Below are 12,831 nucleotides of genomic sequence, written 5' to 3'. Positions count from 1 at the left end.
CTATTTCTTCAAGTACTGAACATAATGCATTTAAGTAATAGGTGTCAATTTATTAATACTTTTAGAAAAAAAGTAAAGTTTTGTTTTCTGTCATGTTGGGGGATACTGGCTTATTAACTCACAGGGTTATTATTCCCACTGATGTTTTATAAAATAGGGGACACAGCAAATGTACTGCAAATTAAGTTATTTTCATTCCAGTGGAGAACAAAATGACAGCTTCAAAAAATCAAGTTTAATATCAAAAGAAGTTGATACCAAAACAAAACATAAAAGTTTCTATGTTTCAGAAATTCTGATAGTGTACATATTCCCAAACTTGTGAGGATCGAGGTCTGTTTACTTGCAACCCTCTGGCACTGTCAAGATCCCAGAGACCACCCTCTTCTAGGCTGTACCGCTGACAAATGAGGACTTGAACCCGGCAGACCTGCTATTGCCCAGGGGAGTGCGACTTCTTATATTTGTATATGAATGCATCTGGTTTTCCCAGGCTAACTTTGTAGCATTCCACTGGCACTAAAGAGCCAAAGGGTGGCATTCTGTCCAAGTGTTCCTGGTTACTGGCTTCAAGTGAAGACCATGCTGGCTCTGGTACGGCAGCTTTCTCTTCAGGATTCAAGCATTCTTCACTTCCAGGTTCATCTGTGCGGCTGCCCTTGGGACACAAGGAGACGCTGCTCTCTTCACAACCTTTAAGGCGCCTGAGGTGGTCTCCACTAAGCAGCAACACGATGGTCCCGCCAACATGAAGCACTCTGTGACAAAAGATGATAATTGTTTGGGGACTTCCTCCTTTGTAGACAACAAACAATCTCACTTTGTTTAAAATATCTGGTGTTTTTAATTTGAAATTTAATTTTATCTATTTAAATACGAGGATTTTGATAATTAGGTAGTATCTCCCAGAATGCATATTCATTATGGTAATTATGGAAACACTAGTACAAATCTGCTTTAATTATCTATTTTTGCTCTATTTAAAAGGCAAACCTCAAAGTAATTTGTAGTCACAGTCTAATAAATGATTGTACAAAGGAAAAGCCAAAATGAAAGAATCCTAAGGAATCAGCATATGTGAAAGGCAGCTGGCTGATGGCAGAAGAAAGTCACCAGGAAGGAGTGAGGACATGAACAAAGAAAGGGCAAAAGGGAAGATCAGAAAAAGAAGGGAAGACCTGGAAATGTCAGCTCGTGGAAAATCCATGCTCTTAATTCTATGACCAGGGTCTGTATGGAACTTATGTAGAGAAAGTGATGTCAGGCATACTGTCCCCTGAATTGCTGAAGAGATGACTACTCAGGGGGAGAGAGAGGCAAGTAAAGAGTTAAAGAGTGTGGCAAGGCCACCATCAAGGTGAGTGTGAGGTGCGGTGGGAACAGCTCGGTTAGGGAGGACCCAAAGCCAGGCACTGAGAGTGGGGAAAATGCCCAGAGGATGAGATCCCCTATACTGGGTGTTAAGGACAAGCAGGAGTGAGCCAGGCTGAGGGACTGGAGTAAGGGGGTGCTGGATGCAGAGGAAGTCACCATGTCAGGAAGAAGCGGAGCAGGGGAGGCGCTCAATGTAGCTCAGCTGAGGGTGAATCAGTGGGGGTAGGAGGAGGTGGGAGGACAAGATCTCGGTTTGGCATGTGTTGAGGGTGGGGCCAACAGACAGCTGGACACACAGCCTGGAGGTGATGCGAAAGAAAGACCAGGGCTGGAGGTGGAGAATTCACTGTTTCCAAGACGAAATGGCAGATAAAGCCATGATGGTGGATGACAGCAAAGTGGCAGTACAGGGAGAAGAGGAAAGGGCCAAGGAACAAACTTCACATGCAAGGAGGGCAGAGGAGGAAGGGCCCACGAAGCAGAGAGCCTGAGAGAAAGTCTGGACAATGCTGATGTCATGGAAGCCAAGAGAGTACAGATTCAAGAAAGGAAAGAATGATCTCAACAGTGTCAAGTGCTGCTGGACGAACACGAAATGAGGATCATGAGAAGTTGTTAGTAACCCTGGGGCAGCAATCTCAGTCCAGGGCAGGAGCCGGGGCTGGTCTGCTGGAGTCAAGGGGGGACTGGACGGTGAGCAAGCAGAGATGGCAAGTGTAGACTCTTCTCTGGAGAAGTTTGGAGGTAAAGGCAAGGAGAAAGGGTGACAGCTAGAGGACCAAGACTTAAAGGGGACCCACACCACCCACCACGCCCAGCAAAGATGTCAGGAGCTTAGCTTTCCCTCATCTAAACAGCCAGCTCATCCAGGAGTCTGTCGCCAAACGACATCACAGATCCACCCGCTTCACTCTACGCTCGTACTCCGGCTGCACCATCGCAGCCGTCTCGGGACGGGCCTTGTTTCCATTCTTGTCACAATTCCCCCACCTCTTCTTCCAGGTTTCCACACAGAGGACAACTGTAAATCCCTGCAAATTCTCTCTGCCACTACACTTCACATCCATTCTGGGCTGCCACATGACTTAGCCTTCGCCCAGCTTTCCCACTCAGTGTCTGCTTGCTTCCCTTTGCTCACTATGCTCTCACACACTGCCCTTCCTCCTTCTGGCCTCAGGACATCCGGCCCTGCTGTTCACGTGGCACTGACACTGGTTCCCTTGTGTGCTTTCTCATCATTCAGGCCCCAGAATTCAAACATTATCTCCTTGAAGAGGCCTTTCCTGAGCATCTATCCCAGGCAGCCACTGCCTTTGTCTTAGTCACTCTCTTAGTCCTCTTTAATTTCCTTCATTGTCTCATTCATGATCTGAAATTATCCTGTTTATTATTCATGATATCTTCCCATGCTGGAGTGCCAGCCCCATGTGGGCAGAGACTCTATCCTGTTCACAGCCACATGCCTAGTTCAGTGTGTTGATATGCAAGGCTGCAAAAGGGCCCAGGGAAGGAATGGCTGGATTTGGAGAGATGAGATGAACGAACAGGTTGCGGATAAGAATGAGAAGTGGGCAGAGAACAATCTGTGAGGAGGCAGGAACCAAGGGGATAAACCCTGGTTACAGGAGAAGAGAGGGCGAGATGGAACAGGGCTGTACCAGGGGACAGAAACAAAAAACATGCAAGTATCTCTAAACACTTTTTACCTACAATGTTAACAAAAATAAAAAGACTACCGTACTCCGGATGGCAAGATTAGGGGAGAATTAGTACTCTCGAAGACAAAAACTGGTTTAACTTTTTTGGACAGTAGTTTTAGCAATAATGTATAAAAATATGAAGTATACTAACCTTTGACCCAACAACCTTACTTCTAGGAAATTATTCCAAGATGTAACAGTAGAAGCAGTAGCAGCAATAGAATTAATAGTGACGACAATGGCAGTGACAGCTATTATTTGCTCGGTGCTTATTATGTGCTAGGCACTGTTTTATATGCTTTGTACTATATACCATTTAATCTAGAGAATTCAAGTATATTCTGTTAGCATTGCCATTTTGCAGATGAAGAAGCTGAGGCACTGTGGTTTTAAGTAACCTAGTCAAATAGTAAGTCTCAAAATTGAAGGATATTCAGAGCATTGTTCTTTATTAAAATGAAAAAGTGGGAATTACCTAAATGCTCATCCATAAGTACTGGCTACATAATGGTATATACCTATAATGCAATACTATGGATACCACTGAAAGCTATGTACATTATAACAGCTAGTTAGACAGGAGATTCATGACATATTTTTGAGTGAAAAAAGAAAAGGTTATACAGTGCAGTAAACTAAGGATGATCCTATTTACGTAAAATTGAGAACATGAATCTATGTGTATACGTACATGGAACGATGTCCATTAGAATTACTTCACCATTTATGGTAAAATTTTCAAATAATAGAGGAAATAAGAAAGTAAAAAAATCGCCCAAAATCCTGCTACTCAGAGATAATATTTTTGATAAATATCCTTCTAGGCATCTTTCCATGTTCATATAAACATAATTTACTAAGAAAGCTATTCAGAAATTATAAAGCAACATTTCCTAAAACTGTATTCCTCTGAACACTAGTGTAGTATGATTGTTTCCTGTGGGGGAAAAAAAAAACACAACAACTCAACAAGAATTATGTGGTTAATAAGTTGGGGAAATTCTATTAAACAAGATAAAAGAGGTTTCTCTTTTGCATGTGGACCCACAAGACCAAGAGTAGATGATACAAACACCCAAATTATTTGAACTTGAGCATGAAGCCTTAACCTTCTAACACTAATTTCTGTTCCGAGCAGTCTGGTATACTCTGTTTTTTGAACACACTTTTTGCTTCATTACTTACTCAAGAAATACCTGCTGAATATGTCTATGTATAGAACATGGTGTGGGCTCCTTTTTTATTCTTTGCAAATTTCTGAATTTCACTGAAATCATGCTTCTTCCATGAATCCAACTCATGTCTTTTGGAGATACAGTGACTTCCTCCATCCAGATGAGCAAGCTGAATTTCTAACTTTGCTTATCTGTTTTACATGGTTATAGCTGAGAGGAAAGCTCAAATATGAGACTTAATTCTTCACAGTGCTTTGCATACAGGAAATTGTTATTCCCCAAATAAATTAAGGAAGAAATAACTGAGCTGAGAGTGCATAGCTCACACCACCAGAGCTATCGATCATCTGTCCGACAATTCTAAATTCCGACTGCATGTTCTTTCTTGAAGAATACAGTGCTATATTGCTACCTTCAGGACCCAGTTATTTCCACTGCTTATTATAAACAGGTTTATTTGGTATTTTTTATTTTTACTAACACAAGTCCCCCTCCATTCCCTTCTACTTTCTATCTACAGCCTCAAACTACTGGTAAACTACTGGGAAAAAAAGTTATGTGCACTTAGAGATATATTTATCTATATCCCCACCTACTTCCCCAAAGCACTGGAGTGGTTTATACTAAAACATCAGGTACGAGCTAACAGTTTCTGGGTGCCTTCTAAGTGTCCAGCACTGTCCTAAGACCTTGAAGACCACTGACTCCTCAAAATAATGCTATTAAGTAGGTACTGAATAAAGATGAGGCACAGAGTGGTTTAGCAGCCTGCCTATGACAGAAAAACTATTAAGTAACAGAGCCAAGATTAGAGCCCAGATATTCTGGCTCCAAAGCCTGTACTCTTCATCACTACATCATGCTACACTTCCCATGTAAAACCTCAAACCAGAAAAAGTCAAAGTCAAACCATAAAGGCTGACGGCAGGTGGCAAGGAAGCTTGGTCACAGGAGAAGGAGACGTTCCTTATGTTCAAATACATAAACTTTGAACTGACTCTATGGGCGCACTTGAATCATGTGGGAAATTCTGAATATTTTCCTAATTCTAAGGTAAATATTTAAACTTACTGAAACAATGTGAGGGCGGTCATATCTACTATTGTCTCATTTTCAGTTACTTAGAATAAAACCCAAAAACTGGCCTAGAGAAAGCCAGTATAATTTTACTGGCTCTGAAAGGCGTGTCTACGCCAAACACTGCCCTCCACTGACTTATGGAGATGTTTGAAATATGCAGCACTAGGTCATCAGGCAGGCGAAGCCACCATCTCTGTGAAGTTCCACAGTAAGTGTAAAGTTCCACACTAAGTGTAATGTGCTCACACATATTATCTCACCATGCGCTGGTTTAATAGTAGAGCTGGTGAGTAACCTTGCCAGGCTCAAAGGCTGTGGTTATTAACTCTGGCAGTACTGCAGAATCACCTCGAGAGTGATTAAGAAATACCAATGGCCAGGTTCCACCCCGGACCAATTTAATCAGAGCCTCAGTGGGGAGGAGTAGAGAACCGGCACCAGTGTTTTTCCAAAAGTTTCTGAAATCTCAGGAACGTGCTACCAGGCAGGAGCTCAGGAAATGTCTGAATTACAGGTGCTGCGCAGAGAGAGAGCCCAGTGATGTCCCAAGTTAGGTAACTGCGGAACAGGGTTATGTAAGGCTCTTGACTGGACATTGACTGTACATGTTGTCCCGCGCCATCAAGTGCTGATTAAGACGATTTAATTCGAACTGACCCCTTATCCATATCCTTTCATTCCTCTGTGTGTTCTAGGTTCTCTCCTATTATCGACTTAAATATCCAGAAAGTATACATTCAAGCCTCACTATTTGAACCTCTCAAAGAAATACTTTCACTGAATTATATTCCCTGGGCTTGACCTTAAAACACAACATGACTAGCACCTCTGCATTTTCATTTCAAATCAACAATAAAGCTGTCCATTCTGTGACTGAATGTTCTGTATGTAAATTCTGTTCTGTGGTTCAGTAGCCTCTGTGATCTTGAGAAAGAGAGTCTTTCTGGGTCTGTTTCTCTCCTATAAAGTGTAGGGGATTAACACACAGTGGGCAGGGTACGGGGAGAATTAGAACTAAATACGTAACTAGCTTAGTGACTGAAATACAGGCCACTATTTTAGATATCCAAATTTCAGCCAATAATGAAAAATTAATTTATTTCCTAAACAAAACTTATACAATGACACGGGATAACTATTTCAATTAAAAACTTCTGATGTGAAACCTTAGAAAATTAAGCTATAAAAAGTCTGGGAAATTACTAAAATGCAATCAAATCTTAACTGAACAGCTATGATAATGTTTTGGTTAAATGTCCAATCACTCCGAGTTCCTGTCGTGGCACAGCGGAAACAAATCTGGCTAGGAGCCATGAGGTTGAGGGTTCGACCCCTGGCCTTGCTCAGTGGGTTAAGGATCCGGCATTGCCGTGGGCTGTGGCGTAGGTCGCACACACAGCTCAGTTCTGGTGTGGCTGTGGCTGGCAGCAGTAACTCTGATTAGACCCCTAGCCCCGGAACCTCCATGTGCGTGGGTGCGGACCTAATAAGACAAAAAGATAAAAACAAAAACAAAAGTGCCACAGTTCAAAAATTATGGAAATAAATTCAACAACTTACCTTTCCATTTCTTGCAGAATGCTTTTGATATCTTTTCCTAACTTAAACTTTTTCCCAAATGGAATGTCAGAAATAATAATATCAACACTTTCTGAAGGTAATGGCAATTCTGAAATACAAAAATGAGAATATCCTATTACAGCAAGTTCAAAAATATACAACCCAAACATGAAAAAAAAGGATTGTTTTTGCATATTAAATAAAATTTAGGATTGCTAATATTGTTTCTAAGGAACATCAAGATCCTGAAAGGCTTTCAGAATCATTGAAGATAGATGGTATGGTTTTTGTATTCTGTTCTTTGAAAAGTGGTTTTTTAGGTAATAATAAAATATGACATAAGTTAGCAGAATTGTAAATTAACCAGAAAATTCAACTCTTTAAACACATTACATGGATAAAGAGTTGCTAGAAGTAAGAAGAAACATATTAGGCTGTCTAGAAAAACCTTTTACAAAATTACATCCTGTAATTTTCATTTCCCTTCTCATGGTTATATATAAAATTTTGCATGTGTAGATCTATTAGGTTTTTTTGGTCATTAGATAAAGGTTATTTGAATTTTCTTTAAAATTTTTTTCATCTCCATGAGCTATTAATTAGTGGGATAAATGTGGATTTGTTCATTGTATTTGGATTTTTATCAGATTTGGCTTTTTTTTTTTTTTAAAGATTTTACTGGGGGTATAGTTGACTTACGTGTTAGTTTCAGGTGTAGAGCAAAGTGAATCAGTCATACATATACAAATATCCATTCCTTTTCAGATTCCTTTCCCATATAGGTCACTACAGAGTATTGAGTAAATTTCCCTGTGCTTAGAGTAGGTCCTTGTTACTCATTCATTCCATCAACTTTCCAATTCATCCCTCCACCCTATGCTTCCCCTTTGGTAACCATTAAGTTTGATTTTGAAATCTTTGGGTCTATTTCTGTTCTGTGAATAAGTTCTTTTAATAAATTTTTATTAGATTCTACATATCTCATATGATATTTGTCTTTCTCCAACTTACTTCATTTAGTATGTAATTTCTAGGTCCATCCACGTTGCTGCAAATGGCATTATTTCATTTTTTTATGGCCGAGTAATATTCCATTGCATTTATGTACATCTTCTTTATCCATTCCTCTGTCCGTGGACATTGAGGCTGCTTCCATGTCTTGGTTATTGTAAGTAGTGCTGCAATGAACATTGGGGTGCACGTATCTTTTCAAATTATGTTTTTCTCTAGATATATGTCCAGGAGTGATATTGATGGATCATAAGGTAGTGCTATATTTAGTTTTTTAAGCAATCTCCATACTCTTCTCCATAGTGGCTGCACCAATTTACCTTCCTACCAACACTGTTAGGAGGGCTCCCCTTCCTCCATACCCTCTCCAGCATTTATTGTCTGTAGGCTTTTTGATGATGGCCATTCTGATGGGCGTGAGGTGATACTTCAATGTAGTTTTGATTTGCATTCTTCTAATAAATAGTAATGCTGAGCATCTTTTCATGTGCTTTTTGGCCACCTGTCTGTAGATGTATTAGTTTTTAAGAGAGATGCCCATAGGTCTCATTTTAAGGAGACCCAAAAGGTTAAGAATATCTATTTAAGTCCTAAGACTAGAGAAAAGGCTAAACAATCAATAATCAATAAACTGAATACCATCACTAAATAAAATGAGTGTTTAATTACTGAATCTAAATTTGTCAACTTTACATTTTATTCTTGTAAATAAGATTACCATAAGGTAATACATCCATTTAAAAAATTTTTTTTAAGGCTTACAGGTGAGGCATATGGAAGTTCCCAGGCTGGGGGTCTAACTGGAGCTATAGCTGTGGGCCTACACCACAGCCACAACAATGCCAGATCCTTAACCCACTGAGCAAGGCCAGGGATCGAACCTGCATCCTCATGGATACTAGTTGGGTTTGTTTTCACTGAGCCACACAGGAACTCAATACATCCAATCTTAACTTACACATTTTCTGAGTATACTTTTCACTTTCTACTTATTTTTCTTCCAATATCACCTACATTAAGTTAGATAATCATTTTCATTTCGGAGATCATCTAATTCTAAAGAAATGCAATATAACTTAAATAATCTTTATTCTGAATACAATACAAATTTTTGTAGGCAGGAAATTTAATCACAAAACAAAAAAATCCTGTTATTTAGGAAAGTCTAATAAACACTTGTTAATCTTTCCTAGTTATCTGAGATCAGCAGAAGAAAGTGGGTGGTTAGAAAACAAGGACCAGGATGATATTCTTTTAGGGCTAGGCAGGAAATCTTTTTTCCAAGTCATGTTTTAACTTCATGCACTTGATTTTAGGGTGCTGATATCAGACGCATTAATTTGAAAACCATATACTTTCTACCAAATTACTGAAGATGATGGACAATCAAAGCAACCATGTATAACAGCTTATGAAGAACAGGCAGTCATTTACTCTTGCGATTGAGCCCAAGTCTTCTGTCTACACACATACATTAGTTGCCCATGTTCAGGTCTGGTAACATTTCCTCCCCTTTTGGTCAGCCTCTATCTATCTTATAGTTTGCTGAACTGTTTTAAATCATTTTAGAAGTTGAAGGAAAACTTCACCTAGATAGAAGAGAGTAATTTTTTACAAACTGCTTATAACAGACAAAACTGACAAAAGTGGTGTCATTTTACAATAGAATATCATATCGTCTAAGCTTTTGTTGATATGGCTTTTCTTGTGCAGGCTCTCTTGTCAGACAGTTTGCATTTGGCTCTGCCACCTTCTAGCCATGGGACTTTGGGACATTATTGCTATTTTCTCATCTGTCAAATGGGATGAGTACTTATCTCAGGAGTTACCAAGTGAGGAATTTATTCAAAGTATTTAGAAGAGTGCCTGGGGCACACAGCAGGCACTCGGTAGCCATCAGCTATGGCTGTAGTTATTATTTACAATGTCCTCTCTGATGTGTACAGGGAGATGACAGCCGGGTGGAGACCAGTGGGTTGGGAATCCTTCCAAGGAGCTCTGTGGAACTCTGCAATTCCTTCTCACAGCGTTCAAAGGCCTAGGTGGGACAACCACTTCCCTTTAGCAGTGGCTCTCAAAGTATGGTCCCCAGACAAGCAACGTCAGTATCGCCTGAGAACTATAAACGCAAATTCTCAGGTCTCCAGTCAAACCTATTTAGTGTGATCAGAATCATCTGAAGGGCCTGGTAGACCACAAACTGTTGGCCCGACCTCCAGGGTTTCTGATGCAGAAAATCCTAACATCATGAGCATCTGACCCATAAGATTCAACACACAGTAAAATCGCTCAAATTATCAAATGCCTAACCTGTCTGTGAACAAAGAGTCTGTAACCAGAGAGATACAATTCTGAAATACATAGCTGAAAACAAGAATAATCTTTTAAAAATCTCTTCAGGATGAAAAAAAATTAAAGTAACGGTGTGTCTTGAGCAAAAGAATTGTCCTATTTCTTTCCTTCTGGGAGAAAATGAGTAAGAACTGCTTAAAGCCAGGATTATAGTCCTAAGACGTTTTCTTCTTCTTTTTTGTTTTTTTTGCTTTTGGGGGCCGAACCCAAAGCACACGGAAGTTCCTAGGCTAGGGGTCGAATTGGAGCTACAGCTGGCCGTGTACACCATGGTCACAGCAACATGGGATCGGAGCTGTGCCTGTGACCTCCAACACGGCTCACAGCAACGCCGGATCCTTAGCCCACTGAGCAAGGCTAGGGATTGAACCTGTGTCCTCATGGATGCTAGTTGAGTTCGTTTCCACTGAGCCACAACAGGAACTCCAAGATGTTTTCTTCCAAAAGGCTTTAAAAGCCTCCAGAGTGTCTATGTGTATACTTAGACAAAAGAAAGCTTGAGAAGTTTTATGTGGGCACACCCTTTTATTATTTTCTTTCATTGTACTTTCTGCTGTGTTATTCTTTCCTTAGTCCAGGCTTTTAACAATGGCATTCTTAAATTCTCAGTTGTTCAAAATTAGTTGTATGTTGATTCAATACTCATGATCAATCACATTACGTTAGCTTCTCTAGTCCTCAGTTGATTCACTTCTTAAAGGGCTGGATTTTTTTATTAATTTTTCCCTCTTCAAAAGTTCTTCTTAGTGAAGTATTACCTGAACTTTTTTATATTTGAAAATATCTCTGTAGTAAAATGACATCTCAGTTGGCTGTATTTGTTCATTTTTTTCCTTGGGGTTTTTAGGGATAGATTTCAATGTCTTGTTGCCAGTTTTGTTTTATTACCAATAACTGCACTTAATCAAAAATTTCTAAAACATAAGTTTTTCAGCACTTTGTTGAATTCTTTGATTATTAATTTGGAATGAGTTTTGAAAACGCAACCACAACTAGATAACTTGTTAAATTATAAAGTTTATATATAGCACAATTGTAAGATACTCTGGCTGATTTACAAAATAATTCTTCAAGGTGTAAACATTTTAAAGCCCAGCTACCAACACACAAGCAAATAAAGCATGTACTGTTATGCTGAATTACTTTTTTTTTTTGCATTCAACCATCTTTATCACAGACAGACTGCAGTTCAGTTACACTGTGTATATTTAAAAAAATTTTTTTAGAAGTCTATTATTTTGATAACTCAAGTTTCTTTTTCAATTCAGAACGTCACAGCTTATTTGGGTACCACATCAAATTCCATGTACCTTTCTGCTTCATAGGTTTATTTAATAAAAATATTAATTTTCAGCATGATGCTGTGGTCCACCAAATAATGTATAAACAGATACATGTGCAGCGCTGAGCTGAATTTACAGTAGCACTCACTATAATGAAAAATGTCTCATCTCTGACAGAAAAAACTTTCTAAATTTTCAAGAAGGGGGGGAAGCTAGACTGCTACTGGAATTGATTTAGCTGATTTTCTTTTTGGAGCATCAGATAACACTGATAGAAAGCGGGCAATATTTAACTTTCTGTGGAGGTCTTCTGCTAACGGAGCCAACATATTAATAGCTATAATTTCATTTTGTTTACGTAACTCAGAAAACTTGGAATTGAAAATGAGCAAAATTCATTTAGAAGAGTGCTCATTTGATGTAAATGAAAAGTCATGCTTCCCAGAGTGATATTTAAATGCATTTCCTTCAGCTGTGATATTACCATAGCTCTCACAGTGGATGACAGATGTCAATAAACATTTTACTCAAGTTGTGTTCATCAACAGCTTTGTTGAGAAATGGTACCTCAGTATTAACTTTTTCACTAAATATGCACTTTTAAAACTTTACTGCTGCTGAAAGAGTCTGTTACAGAATAGCAGTGTTACCAAACAAAAAAGGGATTTATATTATATGATAAATGATAAAGCCATTGCAGCAAAAACACTCAAACTCTCTATGGTGAATTTCTTATCCTGCACATATTTCATGTATACCTAACCTATCACCTCCTACACTTCCTTCCAATTCCCCAAATGCCAGGGCAGCCTGGCAGCTTCATGAATCTTGCGGAATGTGGTATGGGCCAAAATAGATGCCTGGCTGGAACACCAGGGGCCAGGCCAAGGGGCAGGAATAGCATTACAGGAAAACCCACACTAATATGAAAGAAAAGGCAACCACCACATTACGGAGAGCTTACAGGTGTGTTTAAAAAAAGCATGCCGTGCATCTACAAGGGTAGAGATGTGCCTGAGACCAAATTGTAGTTGTTATCAATAATCTTATTATATATACTCCTTCAATGAATGTGACAGGCTATAGAATGTCTAAAACTGGAAGGACTGAAAATATTCCCCTTTTCACCTGCCTATAATTTTGTCATTTTAGCTAATCATATGTGTGTTTCTTTTACTCAAATCTGCATATATATATCATACTAAGAATGTAAATATATCTGCAGATTTTTAAAATAATCCCAATGACTAATTATTTCCTAAGATAGCCTGCAACATAATATTCATTTGCTTCCCA

General features: G+C 39.1%; 1 protein-coding gene across 4 annotated transcripts in view; it reads right to left on the bottom strand.

The window, feature by feature from the left end:
• Nucleotides 1-213: 213 nt before the first annotated feature.
• THUMPD2 (THUMP domain containing 2) overlaps nt 214-12,831 on the bottom strand; it is a 40,333-nt gene continuing 27,715 nt past the window's right edge. For 3 of the 4 annotated variants that reach the window (XM_085019472.1, XM_085019473.1, XM_085019474.1), the window contains 2 exons: nt 6,890-6,998; nt 214-758 (listed from right to left, as the gene is read on the bottom strand). In XM_085019472.1, the coding sequence (XP_084875598.1) occupies nt 434-758; nt 6,890-6,998 (434 nt within the window). In that variant the 3' untranslated portion in view covers nt 214-433. Of the gene's footprint in view, nt 759-6,889; nt 6,999-7,900; nt 8,068-12,831 lie in introns of all 4 variants that reach the window. The other variant, XR_014842090.1, reaches the window with a different exon arrangement.

This window comes from Sus scrofa, chromosome 3 (assembly GCF_054392235.1).
Source record: "Sus scrofa isolate SSC_HxYL_T2T_F1_AM1 chromosome 3, Sscrofa_HxYL_maternal_Yorkshire_Landrace_v2.0, whole genome shotgun sequence".
NCBI lineage: Eukaryota > Metazoa > Chordata > Mammalia > Artiodactyla > Suidae > Sus > Sus scrofa.
Note: the sequence above shows the minus strand (reverse complement) of the source record. Positions and strands in the feature narration are given on the sequence as shown.